Source organism: Dermacentor albipictus, chromosome 6 (genome assembly GCF_038994185.2).
Source record: "Dermacentor albipictus isolate Rhodes 1998 colony chromosome 6, USDA_Dalb.pri_finalv2, whole genome shotgun sequence".
Classification (NCBI taxonomy): Eukaryota; Metazoa; Arthropoda; class Arachnida; order Ixodida; family Ixodidae; genus Dermacentor; species Dermacentor albipictus.
In genome coordinates, this window is record NC_091826.1 from 59,447,605 (window position 1) to 59,474,331 (window position 26,727).

General features: G+C 45.0%; 1 protein-coding gene across 1 annotated transcript in view; it reads left to right on the plus strand.

Annotated features, from left to right (window-relative positions):
* The first annotated feature begins 497 nt into the window (after positions 1-497).
* Positions 498-26,727, plus strand: part of LOC139061094 (uncharacterized) — a 35,901-nt gene continuing 9,671 nt past the window's right edge. Inside the window, exons 1-8 of the mRNA XM_070540617.1 lie at positions 498-545; positions 2,812-2,896; positions 8,395-8,443; positions 9,597-9,679; positions 11,016-11,105; positions 16,924-16,953; positions 19,874-19,906; positions 26,461-26,535. Of these exons, the coding sequence (XP_070396718.1) occupies positions 2,843-2,896; positions 8,395-8,443; positions 9,597-9,679; positions 11,016-11,105; positions 16,924-16,953; positions 19,874-19,906; positions 26,461-26,535 (414 nt within the window). The 5' untranslated portion in view covers positions 498-545; positions 2,812-2,842. The remainder of the gene's footprint in view (positions 546-2,811; positions 2,897-8,394; positions 8,444-9,596; positions 9,680-11,015; positions 11,106-16,923; positions 16,954-19,873; positions 19,907-26,460; positions 26,536-26,727) is intronic.

A 26,727-nucleotide genomic window follows, 5' to 3' on the forward strand; every position in this document is an offset into this window, starting at 1 on the left:
AAGAGGGAGCTGCGTCTCACCCCGATCACCCATGCTCTCTGACGGGTGCAAATAAAGTGCTTTCTCTCTCTCTCTGTCTGTTCGGAATATAACATACTTACTCAACATTTGTATCAGTTCTTTCACAATTGAAATTTTATTTTAAACTACCCGCTTTTTGACCAGTGCTCCAGGAAGGGTATATGCCATCAACTGAAATGCTATATACAGATACATGTATATTTTGTACTGTAATAATAAAGTAATTCTTGAATATCGCACCTATACGTTTTAACACTATCGTTACGTCCCGACACGTAATGTTTAATTTGCTATGCTTGGTGTTTCATTTGCCGCAAGAAGTGGCAAGTACATAACATCATGTAGGCATTCAAACTAGCAATTTTTTCACTGTAGATGGCACCACTGGAACGAGCTCACGCGGAGCGCGCACTGAAGAAGATAACGAAGCTCGAAGGCGGTTGAAGGACTTTTTCAACGTCTCTGCTTTACATCTACAAGCGACCAAGGCAACAACAGCCAGCGTGCACGAAAGCATCACACCGGTGAGTGATTGTACGCTAATTTTCTGCTTTGATTACCGATGACTGGACGATGGGCCACTGTCCATGCAGGCGCCACTCGAACACCTTTCCTACTGCTCGCCGATCCGCAAGGCTGCGAAGGAACTGATCCGTTCCTTCATAGCCTTCTGACTCACTGCTGCTGTACGCTGGTATGCGATTTCATCACGTCCTTCGTCGCCCACCCCTGTCTCATATGTCTATTGCCCCATCCCCTACCCCCAGCGTGGGACAACCACCTAGGTGCCTCTCTGTTCAGTATCCCCGCCACCCAGGTGTCAGCGTCATCTGGGGCAAACGATTGCAGTCGCGATGCAAACCGGGTTCAAATAAGGATCCGTTTCTAGCCATACAAAAATCTACATATGGCAGTCGGCGTTTACGGCTGGCGCACATGTGCCACGCTATGTTTATATCATGAAGCTTACAAGTACGAGATCGTAGGTCAACTTTAGCATGAAGGCGTAATGTTAGGCGCCCTAATAATTCGAGTTGATCTACGGAACATTACAGAACTTCAGAGCAAGAGGGACGACTGAAGCAAGGATCAGAATAGAAGCGCTGGCGGCAATCACAGTCTTCCATTTGTTAGCTTCCTGATTGGCTAAGAGACGCAGAAAAGCAGATTTCGTTATGCTTCCATCTGAAAACAGTCGCTGGTGCCTGCTGAGTTAACCTTTCACATTCTTCTCTGATTCGAGGGTTACTCGCATGGCCTTTAGCATTATAGTTGTGGCGCTAGCGACGAACTAACGTAATTTATAACCCCTCGTGCGAATAAAGTGGTATGTCCTTGTCAAGGACTCGCTTTTCTTGCAAGCTCGTGTATGCATGTATATATTTATATATATCCCCCCGTCCCCCCAACCTATACTACAATGCAGTAGGAGAATTTCGCGGTGCATAAACTAGAAAGTCAGAATGTTCGAAAGGAGCGAGCACACACTGTTATAGACAAAGGCCCATAAGAACTGAAAGCGTGTTGAGTTGGTAGTAATTCACACTGTAGGTCCCGCAATAAGCACACGCACGAGAAGAAAGGCGTGTCGTCCTTATCTTTCCTCCTCGTCGTTGTGTTTGCTGCGCAATTATTTAATTAGATTCTGGAGTATTATATGCCTAAGCCGCAATCTGACCCATAGGCAGGCCGTAGAGAGATACTCTGGATTAATTTTGACCATCTGGGGCTCTTTCATTTCGCCTTCATTGAATGAGGCCCCCACGAAGGGGATTCGATCCCGAGACCTCGTGTTCAGCAGCGTGAAGATAACGCCACTAAGATACATTGCGCAACCCACAATGTGCGACCAAGAAACTCTTACGTGCACTGACACGTCCTTGTTTATTCAGTCCATGAGCCCCACTTCTTCATGCTCCCAGACTTTGCTAGTCGCTGCTGCTGCTGCCGCTGCCTTGTTGAATAGCTTACATACAGTAAGCCACGTGTTTAATGGAAACGCTTATATTTCCGCCTGTAGTACTACTACTACAGTTGTGAGCGTTCCCGGCTCGGTTCTCCTAGGCATTAGGCAATGAAACAGCAAAAGCTAAATAAATATTTTGACGGCAATAATTATACGCTTTCAAACGCACAGAGTCCTCTATAAAAACCTGGCTTTCTATGAATTACTCCCCGTGGATACGCCCCGAAGTGCATCATGTTCTTTATCGCAGGGATGGTTTCTAATAATCCCTCCACGTGGTTTGGGGCGTGTGCTTGGTTAGTTTTTCGTCAGTAGGGGGCGGCATTTACGGAGAGTGTGACATAAATGCAGGCAGATTTAGAGCTCGGTAAAATAAAGAGCAGACCCATCCCGGACATTGTGCAGCGAAACTAGGCCAAGCGCTCAGGAAAGCTCATCGTTCCGATGTCCAACAGTTCTCGCGGGCTTTCGTGGGTCACGGGTTGAGGTGTGTCCGTGTCTAGGTGCTCTGCGATTCAAGGGCATAGTTGGTATGGTGAGAAACATGGTTCAGAAGGTGAACGGTCACTTGCTGGATACCGAGAAACCAGCTGACCTAAAAAAGTGATGATCAAAATGAAAAATAAGAAAAAATGCACACAACATGTCTTCTTCAATAGTAATAGCGTACGTATTCTATACGTACGCTATTAATATTGGATTCACCTACGATTTACTGAAACTAGATCTTTAAATGTGCCACATTTGTTTGTTACTGCTGCCGCAGTGAGCGAGTCTTGCCTCCGAAGGAGCCGTCTGAATGATCTTTTCTTTTTCTATTTCAGGACCTGCAAGCAAAAAAGTGCTGGCGAAACGATGTGCATGTGCGAGACTCTTTTCGAGATCGCCTTGTTGGGCCTCATTTGCCTGGTGAGTCCCCCTCCACTCGTACACATAGCGAGCGTAATGTTTTTACTACGGGCGAGAGGGCAACAAAAGACCTTCATAGTCGCCATGATTTCATGCTTGAGACAGCGTGAAGAAACACGTCGAGACAAAAGAAAAGTGTGAACAACTGTTTAAAATACTGATTCGAGCAAGGTTATCACACGCACGAATAACAGCTTAGGCGGTCTATAGACCTACGTGGCCTTTTCCCACATGGGAGTGGCCTTGATGCCCTGCTTATATGCTGCACTCAGACCTTATACAGAATGAAGTTGCCAGCGCTCCTCGTTCGGACTGTCTTTGGTTCAGATATTTTAAATAGGTTCGCAGTAGGTGGTCTGCGCACAATAAACGAAAAGCAAAGCACTACAAGTAGTGCCCTCGAGTAGCGTACAGCGACCACAAAGCAGCGCGCAGCCAGTGCACTGCTGCATCGAGGAGTCCGGAACCGCAACGCGCTGGCTGCGGCCTGTTTGAAAGAGAAGTAATTTATTTCAAGGAATAGAGAGACATGGGCCTCAGCTGGCGCCCTCTAGCTTTCGGGTGCGCACTAGGAGCCCTTTGTAAAACATTGTATTTTAAACCCACCATGATATAGTGGACAACACTGATGTTGTACGTATTTCTTATAGTGTAAATGTAAACTCTGCCGTTTTTTAAACCATATTAGGGTGTTTTCACTTTCAAATGGCATTGACAGTCCTGTCACCGGTAGGGCCGGTTGTTCAATTTACTTAGTAATTGAACAGTTTTAACTCATGACCAATAAACGAGATACTGAAACTGGTAGCTGCTTCGTTAAAGATGAGGTCCGCGTGGCGGCGCTCAGCCTCGCCATGCGTAGCCGCTGCAGGAGTAGAATCGCCCCCTCCCCCCCCCCCCCTTACCATACCCCCGGTTGATTGTGCGCGGTGAAAGACGGCGTCCTTGCTCCCAACCTTCCTCCCTTGAGCGGGTGAGATCAAGCGACCTACTTGGGCTCAAGGTTGTGCGTGCGATGTGAGAGCATTGCACGAGTAATGCAAAGACGTGGGATCGTTCCTTACCTGCCCGGGAAGTTGTTTCATACTCTTTCACTTCAATTTATTTATAATTTCTTTATTTTCAATTCGTAAGTACAAGAACTATCCCCTGTGTTTTCTTTGGTGTCTCTGTTTGTTGGCTTCTGGTGATATGACTAACAAAAATCGGGCGCCTCGGTTAACCCCCTTTCTTCTGGCATATTACATAACGATGGTGTCGAATCCGGCAACATTGATGCCTTCAGGTAGCACGTGTGGCTTTACTGACCAGTTGCCTTCACCCTAAAAGATCGCGTACTCGTGACGCCTGCGGCAGACAGGATGTTCCACATCCGCCGCCAAGGATTCTGAGTGGTTGGCGGTGACTAACACTCCCAGGGTTAGCTAGTACCTAACAAAGTTGATGGCAAAACGGCACCGGGGTAGCTCAGTTGGTTAGAGCATCGCACGTGTAATGCGAAGACGTGGGATCGTTCCCCCGCCCTCCCCCTGGGGGAAGTTGTTTTTCCATCCCCTTTCCATTCCATTAATTTTTAATTTTTTATTTTTAATTAGTAAGAACAAGTAAATTCCCTTGCGTTTTCTTTGGTGTCTATGTTTGTCGGCTTCTTATGATAATCTTGATTCTGGCAATTTATCTTTTTTATGACATATGTGTCGTTAATAAAACTTTTATGCGTGAAAAGTGCATTGATTCTGCTTTTTGTTTATGTATGACATGACAAATTCAGTACAATGGTTCGTTCAGAAAGAAGTTCTGGCGTAACCTACAAAAGAGACCGATTTTCCTCATCGTAAGGACAGAGTTAAAACTTACTGCGTCTGATCGCTTTCTTCCGCACTGAAGAAAGCTTCCCTCGCCCCTCATAGGGACGAAGAGAAAGGGCTGCCTTCGCTGAGCAGTACATAAGCTCGCCGCAGACAGACGCGCATGACAACGAAAAGTTGCAACAAAAACCGCGAATCATTGTGGTGAAGCCGCTTTATGTCACTCTAAAAGCTTCCTTACTGAAGGACCGTCGGTGAAGGCTTCCTTGGTGCTTCCTAAGCATAAGCTTGCTCCGAAGGTACCTTCATGCGTCCTTGTTCTGCTCCTGGCCCTGAACGAGCGCTTTACCTCAGTGCTCGCCCACGTGAATTATCCTTGCGCATGCGCGCTGTCGCACGGCTACTTGGAAACGCGAGAACGGCACCAGGCGTCAGCATTCGTTTCAGTCGCACGTTCGGCAAGAGCGGCGCTTAGAGACGCCGGTGTGCCTGTGTTGCTGGAACACATCAAGGTTAGCGCTCGACTGGGGTCGTTTCTCACGATGAGTAAGCAAAACCGGAAGAAAGCCTCCAAGCGTCTCTGTATTATAAGCAGTTCAACTGAAAAGGTATGTGAGTATTCATCTTATTTATTGCAGTAGCAATTATGTGGAAACTCCAAACGTAATTCGGCCGTTCGCGTCGGTGTCGGCGTCGGCGTCAGCGTCTCGGTGAGGTTCCGTACAAATTAGAACGGCAATAACGCCATCGTCGCGCGCCCTGCGATGTATGTGCGAGTGAAAGCGCGCGACGGGAGCCGACCATCGCGTCTCTACCTCGATCGCGCGAAAGGGATCAAAACCATCGATCAAAACTACAAGAGCAAGCGCACCGTCAATGTCGCTCGCGAGGCATCAAACTTTGCGAGACACCGGGGGGATGGGGGGGGGGGGGGGGGGGCGGCGTCCTATTCCAACTGCAACTGCGCATCAAGGGCCCGAGCGCGGTCGCGCGGCGTATCTTTAGAGCTTCCTGCGTTGGCGTCAGCGTCTACGTGCGTCGGCGGCTCGTGTGTGTGTGCTCTGTGTCCTCGGCGCTTACTTTGCGTTGATGCACAGGAAAACACGCAGATCACTTCGCTCGCTGCTGCCGCCGCATTTCCTCACGCCAGCGTTTTGACAGCGATTGTCCGCTGCCATCGAGTGTGATGTGTTCATGTTTGCAGGGCGCGCGTGACACTATGCTTGTTAATTTAGTTTGCCAGCTAATGTGCACAACTTGATATGACCGATGAAGGTGCAAGCCTTACTTTGTATGGCTGTTTGCTAATTTGCTATTGAAATCAGCGCTTCGCGTTTCTGGCGAAACTGCGACCTTTTTTTATATTGTGTAAATGTGTTCGCATAACGGCTTATAAGGGATGCTCCCGAACCCAGGCGTCCGGCAACTGTTGCTTAGGCGAGGGCGGATGAAGAGCGCATTCCGACTCCGCTTGCTTCCTCCAACGGTAATTCGCTAAAAGGAGGCCTCACGTAAGGTTAGGAAGCAGTCAAAAGAAACGAAGCTTTGATTGTTCGGCCATAAGAAAAATTGCCGCACACATGGTCACACAAAGCACAGAATCACAGCAGCGGTGAGTCGAGCCGGTAACGACAGGCCTGGGGCGCATTCAGAGACTTCTATTTAGGTGTTTGCTCAGCAAGCAACGGCCTTCTCTGTTGCACCTGTCCTGATTACAGAGAGACTGAGACGCTTAAGCTCAACATCGTCGAATTTGGGAACTCGAAGCCCAGGATATGGCGTGCCGCCGCCAGGGCAAATTCGTTGAGTGAGTGATCGCCGCCTGCCAGAAGCAAATTCGTTGATCGGTTTGTCTACAGAACCGTCGTGCGCACCATGACTCGCTCTTGGCTTTCGTGAGGCAGCTTTTAATTTCATGCCTTTGTAGACGCTGCTCTATGTAGCAGCTTCTCTATTGGCATGCATAGTGCTGTCATTTTTATATAAATGCGTCGTCATCGTGAATACCGACGTGTTTCCAACTGCATTCTTCTGAGACCTATCGCCTATTATATTCCTCCGAACTGCCTCCAATCCTTTTCAAACTTCATTTTCAAATGATTAAGTAAAATAGCAACACCGAGTATGAACTCAGGTGCCTTCGAAAGTTCATATGTATGTGGATTTTCAGCTTGAACTTGTTGGTGTCTCACAAAATCAGGAAATCAACGGGGCAAGTTGGGCGCAAGTTGACTACACATAGACTGGGTTCGCTAGGGCAGAGAGCCATTGGCCATAGATAAACTAGGTTTACTAGGACAGGTAGCCATGTTGTTGCGTGTGTTCTGCGTCCGCATGTATTTTACGGCATTGATTTTCTTATGTAGGGAAGCGTTTTAGTTATACTATTGCCGCCGGGCTTCGAAAAAACTGTACTCAATTGACATAGGCTGTTGTGTCGTACAGACTACGATGAACAATGTAGTGAGTTTCACATACCTCGACATGACATAAAACTCGAAAACTCTGCGCAAACATGACAACCCACAACACCATATCGTTTTTTCTGTTTTTTGTCACTGCAAAAAGAACCAGTTTTTATTATATTCATTATGAACAGTTGGTCAGTTTCTTTACGGAGGCGGAAGTTTTGTTTCTGGTGTCTCACGGAATAGTCAAAAAAGAAACTTGCAGTTCGCCTTTCGGGTGAAGCATCGAATACGATAGCAAATTAGTGGAAAGCAATACGAAATGAGGTTAGTAGACTTATAGGCCATGTAAACTTATAAACACAAGCATAGTAGCTAAATTACCAAGCATGGTGTCGTGCGCTCCCAAGCAAACATGTATGTCACTCGATGACTGCGGGAACTCGCTGTCAAAACTCTGGAGTGAGCAAGAATGACAGCAGCAGCAGCGAGCGAAGTGACCTTCGTGCTGCGACTCAGCATCAACGCGCACTAAGCAGCGCAAAGATAGCGCGCGGCGGGTTTTGTCCCAGGCGCAGATGGCTTTCACGATACAGCGGCCCGGGTGGGTGCGTGCGGCCACCCAGGCCTGCTGGAGTAGGGCGCGTTCCCCTTCTCTGCCCTCCGCCTCGAAACCTTGAGCGTGACGGAAGACGGCGCACTTACGCAGACCCGATTCTCTCCCATGTGTGCGCAAGATTTAGCCGTGATCGCCGACTCACCCTCGCACGCTTTCCCTCGCACATGCAGCATACGGCGCGCAGCAGAGCCCTTGGACTTTATACGGGAAGCTCACGGCGACGTCAATCAATCAATCAATCAATCAATCAATCAATCAATCAATCAATCAATCAATCAATATTTAATTTTGACAAAACAAATACAAGGTGGGTAAAAGTACACTTTCGGAGGTCCCGAAGTAACAACTGTCGGGGGGACCTCCTAACAAAACATGAAAAGGGGATAGTAGGATCGTGGCAAACACTGAGTCATGTCATATATTATACAGTTTCTACATCGAAAATCGGACGGCAGAAACGCGCCTAGAGTATGCAATTGCTGTCGCAATGAAAGTGCTTTGTGGTTCCGTTCGCATCACTCAATAACGTGAACCGAGTTCTAAACCCATAATACGAATGAACTGGCTTGACTTTGGTGAGAGTATTGTAGAATTCTGTGGGTAAATTGCATGTGGGCGTCTCTTAGGCCGAACGCTGAAATTAAATATGATTATTTCTTGCAGCTACTCAACGTCTATTACCTTATAATTCCGATCATGACGACGGGAGTAGGTAAGTCACATTGTTCACAAACACACACACACATGACATATATATATATATATATATATATATATATATATATACATATATATATATACATATATATATATATATATATATATATATATATATATATATATATATATATATATATATATATATATATATATATTATGAATGCCACGAATACCACTACATTGTCGAATTTTCAATCTCGTCCATTACGAATAGCTCCAGTAGGGCAGCTAGAGGTTCTCTGGTTGCTTCATATGTTAGACATTACAATATTTGCTTTATCACAAATGTCGATGTTCGAACAAGTTTCTTTCTCTTGCGTAAGGCGCAAAATTAAAGCGGAATACAGCAATACGATTTTAATAGCGAGTGCGCGGTCAGGCAGCTTTGGCAATCAGCGTTTTCTGAGGTGTGTTCGGTGCTATGCCAACTCCAAGAGCGGTGGGGTCTGTGGATGAATATTAAAACCCACAACAGGCTAAAGTGTAGCTGACAATGCTAGCGTGTGCATGGCAAAGGAGAGCAACAAAAATAGAGTCAAGAGGTTCTCTAAGTTTTCAGTACTACACCTAAAAAGCCAACAGGCAGTGACATTCGCTCTCGGAGGTAAAGAATCGGGAGCAGAATGAATTTCGGACGTCTGCTTAAAGAAAAAAAAAAGACTCACATCGCTGCCTTCGGCAGCACCTCAGTCAGAAGACTGCTCTCATCTTGCACATTTCACAATATGCTCCCACAGCTGAATGTGCAAGCAATAAATGTGCTCGTCGTCTTGAGTCTCGCAGTTTTAAACGGATTGGTCGACGTTCATGGGAATATTGCTCGTTCAAAAAATATAAAAGCAGGGCAATGTTTGAAACATTACATTTCGCCTTAACTCAGCCTTCGTGCAGAACATTTATTGCAGATTCGATTTCTTTCACTACGAACCCTGCTTCATAAGGGTCAGTTGAAAAAGCGGCAGAAAGGGGCGACCACGTCACATGCCATTACTCCTATTCAATGTTGATGCTCATATCGCCCACTCATATTTGTTGATTCTACGTCTCTACGGACTGCTGTCAATCGCATAGTGATCTCACTGCCTAACAAAGGAACAGAGGCACTGATACTTTTTCTTGCACGGCATTTTATTGCTTCCTTGCAGAAGGCGTTGAGGCGATCGTAAATGCAATTGAGTCAGTCGTATTTGCATTTTGTGCCTTGCTCCTGCTCTTGGCCACCATGACTGTAAGACATTTTGGACACTTTTTGACATTTCAAAAGTGCACATATTGCGTTGCTGTGTCACTGCACCCAGCGAGTCTACTGTTATTAGGAGACGCCAAACAAAAAATGAAAATAAAAGTATGGCTAAATTATTTCATCTTTCTTAGCATAACAACATCAAAGCTACTCTAGCTGTGAAAAGAGGCTTCGTGACAAACGCAAGAAGGGAAGATGGCCGCAGACGCAGCCTCGTAGTTGGCGCACCAACTCAGCGTTATGCCATGCATTTCGACAGAGTTTTCATTGCATGAAGCTAGTTTTTTGTCCGTTAAGATAGAACACATTGTTATATCGAAGGTTATGAGTACAGAACTTAGTGAGTTCGCTGAAGTTTGACTGCGGTGTAGTACCCCAAGTACGAAAGAAAACAAAAAACTTCAGCACCCAAACCTGATACATTGTTTCTGTTTAGTGTGCCTTCAACCTAAGCGGTTGTCGTGATTTCGCACCAAGCGATTTGCGAGAAAAGTACGCAGGCGAATGAAGGCGTGCACAGGATTTTGAGTGTGTGTGCTGTTTTCTGCAGGCCGAGTGAACTTATGTGCAGCAGGTGGTAAGCTCTAGTGCTATTTGGTGATCGTGCGCATGACGAATTAAGACCTTTAAATCTGGAGGCGATGGCTAAGTAGGCCTATGCTGCACTCTGAACATTGTGCACAGTTTTCTGCGGATAGTGTACGTGTGTGTGCCACCGTTTCAGAAGTGGTTTGGAGCTTGCAAGGAAATTTATTACGCTCGAAGCTGCGTGTGGCTGTACAAACATCGAAGTACATTTGTGGCGACCCTTCGCACGAAGTTGGGAGCATCCCAGTTTTCGCGCATTAAAGGGTGCTTATGCAACGCCGCCATAGAAAATGCGGCTACCGCATATACGTTATATTGTATTTGCCGCCTTCGCCGGTTTCAAAATAAGGGGTTAAAAGAGCGCTTGGGTTTATACAGTCAAGCAGCCAGAATGTCTCGCAATGCAATTTTCAACTAGGAACACTATGGTGCGGAGTGTAAGCTTTCTCGTCATTCCAGATTTCGGAAAAGTTACATTTCTCTCTACTACCGCTGTCATTCATGCCACATTCCATGGCCGCACTTTTGCTCTTCACGCAACTGTCCATGTTTAACATGCCCGAGCGTCGCGGCTGATGGTTTTTGTAGCCAGGTCTTCATAGCAATACTTGAAATGTGCATCTACATAGCGGTGTTTGATTCCAACAATACGTCACAGGCCCACGCAAGGGTCATGTTTTCTTCACACGTTGGGGACAAACGGTTAAAGTCACGCTTTGCGTTTTCCATGCAGGCCAGCAAGAAGTTGTTGGACGCATTCATAGTGTGTACGAAGGCACGAATTTTGTACTATTGCCTCCGATGTGTCTATTGCATCATCAAGGTAAGTTAATTTTATACTTAACGCGAAAAAAAAAGGCTGTCTCTATGAATCGCGGTTGACTGCCCCCTCTAGGAAAGGTCTTTATACTAGCTGCACCTTATGAAGTGCTTACATGTTGAAGTGCTTAATGCGTAGCAGTAAGGTGGTTATGTCACGCTAACGCAAACTTTATATTTTACGTTCATATGTAACCTACAAATGGCTAACATGCACTGTCTTTTCAAGTGGCCGTGAAACACTTTTCGAAAATAGTAAGGAAGCACTGCCGGTGTGTAGAAGAGGCTACTGCGAACATGTAAGCCAAATACTACGGCGCTGCGTGCGGCGACTAATGTACAATCTCCTGTCATAAAGATCGCTCACTTTCGCCTCTGCAATGCCTTGTTTCTGCGTCATCGATAGCAACGAAGACCGCCAACGACTATTGGCTCGTGTCAGCATCGCGGCGAAATTTTGAGTAGTAGCATGACTGCAAATTTTTATGCAAATGAGGGACATGTATCTGTCTACTTTGGCAAAAAGTCAGGAAAAGTATTGCAGCTTTGCACTGCCCGTCTACGCTCTCTGGTGGCGCGTAGCTGCCTCAGCTGGGCGTGGCCTCCGAGATAAGCGTGCTGTGCTGCGCAGTGTAGAAACTGCGGTTGCCACGGTCTGCTGCGACGAGCCCTCTCAGCGACGAGGCCTCTCAGCGGATGAGGCGATGAATTTTTGGGCGAGACCTTTCCCCCTTCCATCTTCCCTGTGTAGCTACCAGTGCGCTAGTAGAGACGCAATGAGTGAGGCATTAGGCCGTGGCTGTCATAACTACGTCCAACTCCGCTTGTAATTGAGGGATTGGAAAAAAATGTCAGAGGCGGGTGATGTGTCACGCGACGCCATTTATTAGTGCAGTCATCTTAAGATTAGTTAGGACAGTGTTCCAGAGCCCCTTTGAAATATTTTAGTGATCTTTTCTGTCGTTTGCCGTTCAGGTCAAATGTGGCGTGCACTTCCCAGCATGATGTGCAAAACGCAGGCGATACCAGTTGATACCAGTAGGTTCGTTGGAACTGAGGAGTCTTTGCCCGCGTCTGGCGAAGGGGCGACGAAGCACGCGGATTCAAAGTTTTCCCGAACTCGCTGGGGATGCTTATGTGACTCTAGGCGTTTGCATTCCAAGCAGGTAACTGCCGTTGCCACCTGCGCATGGTCTGCAGCTGCAAAGCCTTACATGTTCCCAACGTCAAGGACCTTTCTAAGGTGTTGTAAAAATTAAGCAGATGCGCTGTACGTAATCTACATTAAGCGTAACTTCTGGGAAGCGGTTAATAACACACAATACAAATAATGGTCATAGGTGCAACTTTGTTATTTTTATTCTATGTTACGTGTAACCTCATGTAATGTTTACGTTTGTGCATCACAGCGGTCGCGATAATAATATCATTGAATATTTATCTTTACTCAGTACATCACTTAGAGGCTATGCTGAACTGCCAAGAGTGCAAAAGATTAAGATGTTGTCTATGCTATTTTATGAAACTTATTTGCTTTCTGTTGTTAGTCTTCTGTGAGTAATTTCGTAACAGGATTTTACTTCCCGAGAACAAGAAAGAGAAGCGCCTATGCATAAGGGAGTTCAGTAAGTTATGGGTGTGTGAACGAGTTTGATAGATTTTTGGTAGGAGCTCAGTAGAGAGTTGTTCCTAAAAGTCGCTAGGATCTGTTATGTTAAACGCAGGTGATTTTAGTATTATGGCTTCTTTGGTTGCAGATATGGGCATCGGTGCACGTTAGCAAAGAGAGGGTTCGAATATTTGCCCTAGCTGCAGCTTCCTATTGGGGCTCCCACGAGAGATTGAGTACTAATGACGTCTCAACAATGGACAAGCAACGTACGAAAATGCACCGTAACTCCGAGCTTGCGTTCCCTACTGCAATCAATGTAAAGCGCTGTTGTGCAATCACTGAACCAATTTGAATGAAGTTTACTCCGTTTAGAAAATGAAATATTTTTGACAGTTTCAAAGAAACCTTTTTTGCACTGAACGTTACTTGGGAATTCACACATGTTTTGTGTGTGCTTTTGTATATTTCATTCGAGATTGCGTAACTAATTAGCTTGTTCTTATAAGTATTGGGCACATAACTGGAAACCATCTTCGGGCCAACTTTGATCACGGACTAGGTGTCCCTGGGTATATGCCGGTAATCCTGGAAAAAATATGTATTTTTTGAATTCACCTCTGTAGGGTGGACTCAAGCTCGCGTCATAACTTTTTCAGACAAACTTGTCTGCATATGTATTCAGACATGCACCACGCTTGTACTTTTCGGCGGCAGCTCTAGATGGCGCAGAGTGTCAAGGCAAACGCTTGAGACCGAAGCGCAGTGACGGTACACGCCTCACACGAGACGCGTTTCGGAGGTGGAAGTAGGGTGTGTCGCTACGTTCCTTTAATGTAACTCGCATTAACGGTGGCAGTGCTGCTCAGACGGTTTCTGCTAGATTTTTTTAACCAACTTCATGAAAGCTGCTGGCAATGTTTTTTGAATGATCTCACGAAAAAAAGTCACATTTATAAAAAGTAAGGGCAATATTTAGAGCATTGTAACTTAGGCGATGTATCGTCTTTCTCTAAGCTTCGTCTTGCATGTAGATCGGTTGAAGATAAAAATAGAATGTAATAATTTATATCTATCATGGAATTGTTTCAGTCTTTCGCGTATGTGTTACTATGTAAGTCCTGCTATAAATTCTGGAATAATTCTTCAGCGTAGTTGTCTCGATAAGTCAAGTTTATCAAATTGCTATGTAGGGTGTTTTTTATCACCGCCAAATTTTTTAAAATTGTCGGTGGAACGTAGCTCAATTCTAAGATTTAAACTATGTTACTCAATACGACAAACAAAACTTCCACAAGCAAGCAAATGTGTAGTTGACTAAAAGGCAAAATTTCGTGAATTGAATTTTTTACTAAATAATTTACAACATGTATCGCAATTTATGAATTGTAGCTAGTGAGTCGGCAAGGTATTCCGACTTGGAACAAATTCTGAGCATGGCACTGGTTTCAAGATATGCACCGTCTAACTTGTGGATCCCAAGGGAAGGGAAGCGTAGCAGGGGCGGCAGAAAGTTAGGTGCGCGGATGAGATTAAGAAGTTTGCAGGGACGGCATGGCCACAATTAGTACATGACCGGGGCTGTTGGAGAAGTATGGGAGAGGCCTTTGCCCTGCAGTGGGCATAACCAGGCTGATGACGACGATGATGATGATGATGATGATGAACTTGTGGTAAAAATGCTGGGCCGTTCCACTTACATTTAAGCGTAAACTTTGTTTTCAAATCAATAAGATTTGATTCCGGCGTCTTTTTAGTGGGTCTGGGCACCCGCTTACATTTAAGAAAACGATATTTTATGCATTGATGCTCTTTTATGCATGTGACTGAAACGCGATATGTCGCATTGCACACAAAACTGGTGCCACCCTGAGAGTTCATTCCATGTGCATACGCTTTGCAACCTTGCCGGCTACAATTAGTAAATTGCAAGGTTGAGTAATAAATTACAGAGGTGATTAGTAATATCTTTAATTAGCCGAATATGTAGTTTAATTTCTACGAGAAGTATTGAACGTCTGATCGTGTAATTTAGTTCTAGGGTTTGATTTGTGCTATATGCAACAGGCGATCTTTCAATTGTGGCACAGCTAAAAAATCACGCGAGAGAATAAATTTTTGTGTGCGAGTTGTAAACGTCTTGATTCAGCAAAATTATTATTGACGCATGGCGAAATTTTCAGCAAACCGTAGTTCCTTGAAATGCATTTTTATGGCAGACAGTGAGCGTTAACTTCATTTGTTTACCTTAACATCTAATCGAGATCACTTGAGTGGACGCCAAATGTGTAAATTTTTTTCCTCGTGTTTATATGTGCACCAAATCTATGAGGACTGCATTTGGTTCAATTTGTAAAACGTCTTTTTTTGAACTAAGCACCATTTCGTCTATTCACTAAGGTTGCTGTATTTCCCAAATTTCGTGAAACCAAAATTTGAAGAAGGCTTTTCTGCATGGCACAGTGCTCTTGCGGCAGAGCGCATTGTGGGGCTCAATGAGTTATGAAAAAAAAGGATACCAAACTAAGTGAATCAAAACGGTGCAAAGCACGCGCACATGAATAGTGGTTAGTTTTCCGCAGCTACAAAGGCACAGTTAGTGAATTCGGGAATAGCTCAGACAGCTGCAAGAATCGCTGGTCCATCCACAGAATTGTCATCGTGCGAGTCCTCAAAGGAGAGCACGCAAATTTTTCTTTGAGGAAGAATCTCTACAGAGCCCTCTTGCGATTTGGAGTCGAGAAAATACTTCCTCTTGCGCGGCAACTTTTTTCCCATGGGGCTGAAAGGCAGCCACGTTTCGAGCGCAGATATCAACCCAGGCGGAAATAAAGAGAAGGGCGACACTTTTTTTATGCGAAGCATATTACTAGAGCTCAACCCAGCTCCTCAGGCGCGGCGGTGTCGCCTTCAATACCACGTGACACCGTGACGTCACGACAGAGGAGAAACGGGGCTCCAACTCGCGCCGTCGCTCGCGGCGTCGCGGTGGGATATAAGCAGCTTCGCTTGCCTCTGCTAGACACTCACGAGGTGAGATGCCTCCTGGAGACAGAGCTGCTCGTTGGAATGAGAAGCGAAGGTTGCGGCGTGCTACAGAGACTGATTTTCTAGGTGGCTTTGCTACGGCGCAGCGACTACGCGCCCCGCATCGGACGTGGTGAGCGTCGCGCAACGCAGCGTTCGGCGCGACAACGAAATGTGCGCCTGAGCAAGCGCCGCACGCCTGAGCCGACGCCGACGACACCGGCTTTTCTGCGACACGAGCTCCTTAACGCTGTCGTGTTAAAATAAAGGCTAGTATGCTTCGCATCCTGGGCTTAACCTTAGCTAAGCCAAAGTCATTTTTTTTTGTTCTCGATCACCCGAATGACTCGTTGTAATTGAAAAGAGTTGTAAAAAGCAGCACAGACAGAGGTTTGTTGGTGACTGTTGTGACTGTGTGGTTTACGAGATTCCTCTTTCATGCAAGCATCTTTGTATCGGTACTACCAAACGGTGCATCAATGACCGCATGCGCGTACACTCACACAAAGTTCAAAAACGAGCTAATGATAGTCAGTTATAGTTATCACTGTGTTGCAATGAATGCGGCTGCAAGCCATCGTTTAAAGACGTGACCCACCTGTTAACATACCGCGATGACCGCGCACGTCTTATTTCCGAAGCTTTCCACATTCATGTTGGCGGCGAAGCTTGTGCAAGCCTTCACTTTATTTCTCTCCTTCCAAAGGAGATTGCCTTCCTATCGCTATGATTGCATTTTTCTCCCCTGCGCATGCTGAATTCTGTTGACTCTGAGCTTTGAGTTAGCGGCGGAGTATATATAGGCTGACTGAAAGAATAAAGACACTTGGTCGTTAGCGCTGTTGTTTGTGTCCCTCTCCTCGTCCTGTTGTTTAGCGCTGTTTTTACTGCTCGTAATCATGAACCAACCAGCCCTAATGCGTACTCTTCTGCAGTTTTTTGCCTCAGTCTTTTCCATAGTGGCCGATTTGCCGCGAACAGAGTATAGGAATTATGGTTTTCTTTAATGTTTTGCTTCACAGGGCAGTTAAAATATAGGTTGTTCTCGTTAATTCACCAAATGTAATTCCAATTTCTTTAGCACTTCTGCTTTTCCCGTATATTTAAGAGGTAAATCCGGATAAGACACGAAAATTTGTCTGCACACAATGAGCACCAAGGAAGTTGAATTTTTTCTCCTTATCAGGTTCTCCTTCAAGGCGATGATTCCCCTAAAGTAAGTATGTCCCACGTGCAAGGGATGATGATGTGCCCTTCATTAAATCTGGTGAGGAAAGGGCCATGTAATCCTCAGTATAGTAGTTGGAACACACACACACACTCGCACACACCCGCACGCACACGCACACATGCCCGTAGAAAGGCGATCGTCATGGTACCTTTCGCGCGTATTAGAATCCTTCATTTAGCAGTGATGGTTATTTCTTAATCAATGCTGTCCGTTCTGATAGTGACCTTAAGAGGAATGTCATCATCCAATTAAAAATTTTGAAGCTATATTGAATATTCACGATACAAAACTTGGGATACAAGGGCCATGTATGATTGATGTAAAAGAAACATTTGCGCTGCGGAAGGCTAAGCTGACTGGTCAAACCGTGCCTTAGTACTAATAAGTATTACTTATAAAACATGCACTCAAAGCACGCTCTCAGAGTGCAGTACGCGCAGACTTACTTGAGTGGCAAGACAAATTTAAGGTATTTAGGAATTGTTTGGTAAATATGAAATTTTATGCAAAGGTCAGCGGGAACATCAATTAAATGTAAGGTGGCGCTATACGGTAATACAAAAGAGGAGGCTCTCCTTTGGCAGTTGTAATTTTTAATCAGCTCAATCATAGGAAAAAACATCTGTGATTCACTAAACGAAAACTGAGGCGAAGTCAGTAGATATGTACTGGATTTCTCTCGCTAATTTTCCCTATTGTTGCATCATTTTGCTAACACACTTAACGAATAACTGTTTTAAGACATGTGGAAGTAATGAAGGACTGCCTGATGCTCATGAAAATTTTTAAAACCTCGCTCGCATACGGATACGCGCGAAATTACACAAAGAATATATAGGATGGTTCTTGTTTTATTAGCCGAGGCATCGTTTTTCACTAACAAGACTATTATTGTTATAACACCATTTCACTCACACCGAAATCACCTGCGCGGTCACTGTTTACTGTCTAATAGTTCAACATGACATCCACAGCAACTAGCGCAAAGTTATGGCCTACGTGCATTTTTCTTTTTAGACAGCATGATTCGTTTCCATTTGCATATTTGCCCCTAAACGTTCAGTCCGTCAAGCCATGGATTTACTATCACCTCTCACCTTACTCTGCAAACTGTACAATTTCTTCATCGTACAGTTTATTGTCCCTCAGTAAACTTGTCGAATCCTGTAGCCACATATCAAATACGATTGCCTACAGCTTGCTCTCTAGCAGCACCACCAATTCGAACCAAATTATGGGTGCTTTTTGTTTTCATTTGCCCCAATAACACTATTAAGCAAACGACTATACACTACCAGTTCAACACCATCATCCCATATTTTCAAAACAGACGTTTCCTAGATGGGAACTTTATTCACAGTAGTACTGAAAACATTAGTGACCGTGTGTATTTGCTCCTGCAACTGACAACTTATTCAGGTGCTTGGGATTGCTCTACGTGCTTGATTTTTGAACTTGCTACGGTTACAGCGTTAGTTGTTATCGTTTCTTTGGTGTTTGTAATTATACCTATTTTTTATTATGCTCTGTTTGCAGTTACTATCGTACTTGTGTACCTGCTTTGCGTGGTCATTTGTAATATCCTAATAGGTTTTTACATTTTCGGGATTGCTTCATGTGCTTGGATATGAACTTACCAGAGTTTTAACACGTTAAGTGTTATTCTTTATTGTTGTTTTCTATTGCATGTAGTACGTCCTCTTATTAGGCTGTGTTTTTAATTACTGTTTTTCTTAAGCAACTGCTTTGTGTGGTCAGTAGAATATCGTAATATATGTATAACTTGATGAAATGAATGTAGAAGTAAAAATATAATACAGTAATAAATCAAAAGCAATACCAATAAATATAATGTATGTGTGGATACAAATGAGCCTAGAAAGCCGCAAATGTTGATGCTAAATTTTGTAAAGAAGTCGAATGCGGCAGCTAGGTGACCAAAGAAAGAGTCAGCGGTGGAGCTCTGCTTGGTAATGTCACAGCGGTGGCTGACAATAGTTTTCCGCCCGCCCGTCCGTCCGTCCGTCTGTCTGTCTGTCTGTCTGTGTCCGTCCGTCCGTCCGTCCGTCCGTCCGTCCGTCCGTCCGTCCGTCTGTCTGTCTGTCTGTCTGTCTGTCTGTCTGTCTGTCTGTCCGTCCGTCCGTCCGTCCGTCCGTCCGTCCGTCCGTCTGTCTGTCTGTCTGTCTGTGTCCGTCCGTCCGTCCGTCCGTCCGTCCGTCCGTCCGTCCGTCCGTCCGTCTGTCCGTCTGTCTGTCTGTCCGTCCGTCCGTCCGTCCGTCCGTCCGTCCGTCCGTCCGTCTGTCTGTCTGTCTGTCTGTCTGTCTGTCTGTCTGTCTGTCCGTCTGTCCGTCTGTCCGTCTGTCTGTCTGTCTGTCTGTCTGTCTGTCTGTCTGTCTGTCTGTCTGTCTGTCTGTCTGTCTGTCTGTCTGTCTGTCTGTCTGTCTGTCTGTCTGTCTGTCTGTCTGTCTGTCTGTCTGTCTGTCTGTCTGTCTGTCTGTCTGTCTGTCTGTCTGTCTGTCTGTCTGTCTGTCTGTCTGTCTGTCTGTCTGTCTGTCTGTCTGTCTGTCTGTCTGTCTGTCTGTCTGTCTGTCTGTCTGTCTGTCTGTCTGTCTGTCTGTCTGTCTGTCTGTCTGTCTGTCTGTCTGTCTGTCTGTCTGTCTGTCTGTCTGTCTGTCTGTCTGTCTGTCTGTCTGTCTGTCTGTCTGTCTGTCTGTCTGTCTGTCTGTCTGTCTGTCTGTCTGTCACTTCATTCAAGTCTATTAAGCAGTTGCCTAAGAAAAGTATTTCAGCTTTTTACCTATATTCACACAAGGCAAGAAGAAACTTCTTGTTTTGGAGTAAGCCAAGCTGCGAAATTGATTTATTCGTGCTTCCCTTGCACTGCTTTTTCTATCTGATCTTACAGCGCGGCAGAGAAGCTGGCATGTTTGCTCTGGAGGTAAGTGAGCTTCCTTAAAAATGTTTTGTAGCAGAAAGCAACAAATTCGAATGTGGATGATGTTTATAATCTATTTAAAATGATAGCGTTGACACTGTACATGTAATGAGGTCTTTGTGATGTTTGTAAATGTGCCGGTCGACGAGTCTAATCTCAAGCCTACTTGATCGGCATATCGCTCCCAATGGAATATGGCTAAACATCAAAACGCTTCTAGCCGTGTATCGGCCGTACCATGACCATACTCATTTAAGGTAGATCATGTCTACGCAGTCTTTCCTTACTGAGAGCACAGATGATTTATTGACTTCGCGGAAAATATTGAAATACAATCTTGCTGGTTTCAACAGTTGAAACAACTCGGAATATAAAGTATGTCTAGATGTTATAATTGCACTGACTGCCACTGAAGCAGCAGCCAGCTAACGAGCTAATGCAACGTAGGTGCTCAAGAGTGGCACTTGTTGCATGCAATATAATACACAACGAGGTAGAAACATTCTTCAGGTTTCGGTTTTACATCCACAAATCGCATGCTAAATAAAATGGGACCTTTCCTATTCAAGATATGCATACATTTCAAGTAAATTTTTTGCAGCCGAGTATGTCCTTGCGCGGGTATTAGGCAGCCGTCCTGCACGCACACAATAAGAAAGCACTTCGTTGCCAATAATGGCGGCATCTGACATTAGTAGGCCTGCCTGGTTCAAGTGAAACGTGCAGCCGTTTCTGTCCCATCTGTCCTGTTTCATGGAAGTGTATGGCGTTTCAGGCTTTCACCATCCTTTGTCTCATCAGAGAGCAAAGTTATGGCGTTACTTCCGCCCTCTTCATGAGATTATTTCTTGAAAGGAAAGTACGAAGCCCTATGGAATGGTTACATAAAAGCAGTACGGCATGTCCCCTGAATGTGGTACACTCACGCCGTTGGGCACTGCTACGACAAAACTCATCGAAAGAGTCTCGGGAGCGACAGATGGCGCCACTGGTTCGTTGCAGAGAAATCGGCAGCTCTAAAGCCGTGCAGCCCACAAACAAAACGCATATGCGATTGCCTTGGAATGTCGCCTTTGACTATACATTATACCAATTATTTAAGCTTTCCTGGCTCGTGCAGTACCAGTTACCCTCAAACCCCTCATCTAAGTTTCCAACCTCGGGACTTTGAGAACAATAAAATAAATTGAATAAAATAATTCATGAAACCTAAGCGCATCTTATATGCAAGACCTTTTCGTAGCTGAGCTTTACCTTAAGCTCAAATTACGTGTGAAAACCCTGCACGCGTCCATTAGAAGGCATCGAAGGCAAATCATGCAACGAACTTCTCAACGTCTACGATAACCTAATTTGGTTTAGAAATCAGCGTCAAGTTGTTTAACAGACATTAAGCCTGACGGTAATACTCAAAAGTGTGGATTCCTGATCCACAAAGACCGTGAACATCGAGAACGATTGCTATTCTTACGCTAAACGCGGTCCTCATTTGAATCAATAAAAAAGAATCGTAATTGACCCGCCTAACCTCGTAATCATGCACATGGATATGTGGGTGTGTGCAGAGTTTGATAATTCCCCTTGTTAGCAGAGTTTCAAAGAAATTACTGGAGGAAGGTGTGGTGCTGCTGTCTTTCAGCTCATATGGGGCGATTGGTAGGTCATCGATTGTGCGTCCTTTGTGCGTATGGTTTGTTTATAATTTGGAAACGCAATTAGTATTTTTCAAAAACGGCACTGCCGAGAATCTCGCGTACTCATCCACCAGCTGAAGTGATCAGTCGTTCTTGCTTATTGTTCTTCGCTTTTAATATTCCTCAGTGTGCAGGCAGTCGTAGGTTTCTAGACATGGCAAAAGAATATACGCAAGCTGACAAGCATAACCACTGGGAATATTGTTTTTGGTGCATCACGCCCTTATTTGTTAACCTCCTGAGACCCGGGGTGCATTTGGGTGCACAGATTTTTTCCAAATTTTCAGAATAAGTCAGTAGGTGTATGAAGATGAAAAGTGTTAAATATTTTTTTAACAGCCCTGATAGTTTCAGCTCAGCGCGATGTCCAATATATTGGACACTGGGATGCTACCCGGTCTTTTTCACCCAGCGCGCACGTAGTGTCATACCGCAGATATTTCTGCTCAAACTTGTGTGCAAAAATATTTTAATAACTCGAAAGGCAAAGTAGTGAATAAAGTACAAAAAAGAGCATTCCTGTGCTCAACAAAAATTTTGCTCTTGTGTTCACTTCCTGTGGGCAATTTCAAAACACTTTTTTTCCTGGGTGATGCCGAAGGAGAGCCGACATTTGGTGAAAAAGATTTGTTTCCATGTCGCAGCCATGTAGTCTGCAACGGGCAGCGTTTGCAGTGTCAGCCAGCATTGAGCAGTGGGTAGTGCTCTTTTTTGGGGGCTCTCGAGGAGACAGTCGAGCCTGCCTTGATGGCGGATGCCACTCGGCTTTGTTCTCACTCTTCGTTTCATCCTGCTTCTTCCCTTGAGCCACGAGAGTCTCAGCAACTGATTGGCGGAACTGCATAGATTTTAGTATTTCTTTCCGCTGTTTCTTTAGGGAGCGTATGTCCCGCGTGTACTGCACCCAGGAGTTGCTGAGGGCAATGTAGAAGAGGTGAAAGATGGCTCTGACTGTCCACTTGTTGACGCGTGCTTTTATCCTGTAGTAACTTATCATTTGGTCTGCCTTGTCAACACCCCCCAAGTTGACGTTGTACATGCGCACAATATCTGGTGGAGGGACATCGATATGTTCCGTTCCTTACGAGACCACCTGCGACAGGTGTCTTGCGGGTCCTAGCCATGGATTGAAAAAAGAAAAGTTATCCGCTTAATTCATCAAACACGCGAGGCCGGTCCCCTAAAGAAAAAAAAGAGACGCGATTTCGTCCACAAGCCGCTAAATGCCAACAGTATTCGCCTGCTGTTCATAACAAGGCCATCTCAAAAGCGCGGTCTAAATAACCGGGTTGAGTCCTAGCGTCCAACATAATGGACACGCGAAATCAAAGGAAGCGTGAAAAAAAGTAAGCGCGCCAAAAATTTAAATTTCGTATTCTGCACTTATGCTGTTGTATTAACCTTATTATAAAATCAAAGATATGCCCTGAAAGCAGGTAGAAATACGAGAAACCGTGCTTACTTCTCCGGCAGCTGCCGTAAAACGCCGCGCCGCTGAATGCCGCCATTGTGAAACTTTTTCGGCAGGAATTTGAACGATGTATTTTAATCAATGCTGCATAGATGGCGCAAGCAGGTGTCCAATAAGTTGGACAGTGCGGTTTTATGAGGATGAAAGCCTTGTGACAGAAGTGCTGTCTTATTTCTTAATGTCCAATACATTGGACAAATCCCCATAGCGGGGACTCAGGAGTTAAATGTGGTTAATTTCCAAGGCCAAAAGAAGGCTGGAGGCCATAAATGCAAATTTTGTACTAATCAATGCATCACCTATTGTTCCCTTGTTGCTGCTGAAGCGACATATCCTATTGTCCTGTGGATGCGTACTAGCTGTATAGATAAATCCCTTTACATGGTAGAAATTTGGGCTTGTTGGTATATGATCTCCGCATTGCGTAGGGCTGGGTAAAACATGTCTTAAGGAGAACACAGGGCTGCAGAAGCCGCTTAAGTGCCTTAAGTGACCCTTAGCTACAGAATACGAAGTTCCCTTCATACAATTGTTCAGGGAAACTGCATGCTGCATTAGCGTGGCGCTCTTAAAATATGACACGCAATTTTTGGGGGTTGCCAATAGGCTTTTTTTGTATCAAGTGAAACTTTTGCGGGTGCTTTAGGCTGTCTCGTGGGTGCTATGTCTTTTTTCTCTTTTGTGTTGCTCGAACTTTAAATCATGTGATATTCAAGAGATTTGGCGATTTGACGAATCAAACTTAAAACATTACCGAAGTGTTGAAGGTAAGTGACTTTCACCAAGTTGGTAGAGATCAATGTATGGGAAGGTCAAGACGTGTGATACGCTGAAGAATAAAACGAGAGGAAGGGCGCTTCTGTTGTCCTTCTTTTTCTAGTCATGTTCGCGTTCTGCCGGCGCCTCGAGCGCCGTTGAGTAACTTAGATTTTTCCAGAAAGTTAGTCATTTTACGAACCCTATGTGCAGGCGCTCACATGCGCAGACATATACGAGGTGACCAGCGTGTTTCTTCTCATAAAAATTAGATGAAAAGAAAAGACTAAGCGTCTCCAGGCACTTAAATTGCGCTGGATTATAAATGTGCTGGGCAAGATGCACATGAAAGGAAAAGGAGGATAGGACAGAGCACAGGCTATTAACCTTATTTCGTGAAGCGACAGAAAGCCTTTATATATCTTCGATCAGCCTTTATAGAGGTCGATCAAGTAAGGATCATGGCAAAATCACATGACAAGCCAGAAAGGCAGATTATTGAAGCTGTCTTTATCAGGAAACATAAGGGTAAGTGCATAGGCACGCCTTCTATTTCACTCTAAGAAAAAGTATTTGCTTTTCTCGACGGTCATCTGTGAGTTATAATGCTTTTCGCATTGCTCAGGTCATGGTATTTGCATCATCAAGTGTTTTTGTGTTTTTATTCGCATCAATTATTAACTTCCTATGAGCTTCTTTGTCAATTGTTTCTGTTAGCATTTTGTTTTTTACTTTTTATGCGTTATTTATGATGTATTTTTTCTGTTTTGCTGTTGTGTTTTTAAAGCGGCCTTGATGATTAGGTTTTTCCTGTCGTATAATTTTTTTTTTCGCCAGTGAAAGATAGTGTGCACACTTCGTTTCGGGGGTGGAATCTGATTTTCTTGTTTTCGCGCCTCCAGGTAGTGCATCTGACTAGTTTGACTTTATAGAAGCTGTCTGTGGTTTCACGAAATAAAGTTAGCAGTCGGTACTGTCCCGTACTCTTTTTATTTTCTTGTGCATGTTGAGCAGCACTTTTATAATTCAAGTAGTATCCAACTAGTCCGCCAGAAAGTATGAATTTCGCTGAAATATGCAAAATCCCGCGATGTCTGCCCCTGATCATGCGCGATTGTGCTTTGTACACTTGCCTGGTTTGCAATATATATATATATATATATATATATATATATATATATATATATATATATACGGATTGCCTTAAGGCTCTTATGATATGGAAGTCACACCTCTCAGCAGGTACGTGAGTTTGATCTCCGAGGCAGCCTTCTGCTTATGTAGCGTAGACGGCGGAAGTGACCAGGTGACCACATAGTCGCGTTGTTAGTGAAACCTTTCATTGCAAGAAGCTTAAAATTAGGCAACTTTGCATTTGTTTCCTAACAAAAATACAAGCGTAAGGAGGCAGGCGCGCCTCTTTTCAGTGGCAGTGCGAAGACGACGACGACCCATGCGGTGATTGCGATGGAGCTCGTGCCGTTCGCTGCTGCTTGGCTGCTGCTAGACTTACTAACAAATTTGTAACTAAATATCATTACATTTCGTGGAGGTCTCGTTCATATCCTTGAAGTCTCCCTGGAGCTCTGCACTCGTACCTTGTGTAGCAACACCATGAGTGCCGCGACCAACGCACCAACTGCACCCATGGCTGCTATCACTTGCGCCAGTTTTCGCCGTGAGCGCGACCCGGCTATGACCTAAGAACATCACGTCGAACACCGGCTGTCCTCTTATGAGCGTATCTCGATTTCGTCCGCATGCAGGACACATTATACCGAACTGCTTTGTCTGCACCACTGTCCGTAGGCTTCGCGCCAAACAGCGTCTATGCCAGCCAGTACAGCAGCCCGGCGAGACTTTTCCCAGCTATATTGATACTGCATTGGGCCGTTGCAGCTGTGTTAGTCTAACCATGCCGGAGGATGAGATCAAACAAATATTCTGAAGGGCAGTGAGGACGACGCGTGTAAAATGCGGCATTCCAAGAGTCCAACCTTTGTCGCCATTTTCCTCAACCTGTGCCAGAGTCTATACAAAATGCGCGACAACGTACCAAACGTCTCGCAGGCTGACACCATATCGGCCATTGCACTTCCCACTGGCCCCCCATGCCGATCCTTCTGCTCTCGTACTTCAGCGGAAAGATTTCATTCGAGAGGAAGTGGAACGGCCAGCTTTCGCTGCTGCTTCATAGCCAGGAGCCTGTCCTACCACTGAGTGCCGCCGTGTATCAAACCATGCGTGCCCAGACATCTGACGCACTTCCTCTGTTCGTCCAGAAGCTTCTGCGTTGGCAGCGGTCTCCTACGCTTCCCACGTAGTGTCTGCACGAAATGTAAGGAAATCAAATTACAAAGGTGACAATCAGCCTAGCAGCAGCGAACAGCACGATCTGCCTCGCAATTACCGCGCGTGTCGTCATCATCGTCTTCAAGCTGCCACCGAAAGCACGACGCACCCCTGTTTCATTACAAGTGACTAGTGCCGACTGAAGAATTGGGATCATGAATTGCAAGCCTTAAATTTTAGCAAGATTGTCGTGGTCTAAGCGCAAATTTTGTATACTGATTTTTAAGATGAAAATGGATATCATAGAAGTAATGATGAATTAATTATTAGATTATGCCTTTCAGTTTCTTCCAACAAGACTTGGCGAAAGGTTGGCCGCAGGGAAGTTCGAGCAGAAGAAGGCGGGGTTCAGTGCGCAAGTATTGGTCTTCCTCTAGTCGTAAATTCTTGCATATTAGAGGCTGACACGCTTCTTATGCCAGAGAGGCGTTCAAGAGCGACAGTGGTGATTTCATTAAAGAAGCAAAGAAAGCCCTTTAATTCGTCGCGACTGCAGACGCCTAGATGAAGTTTTCGAGCTCCATCAATTGCATTGTACGTACCGCGCGACG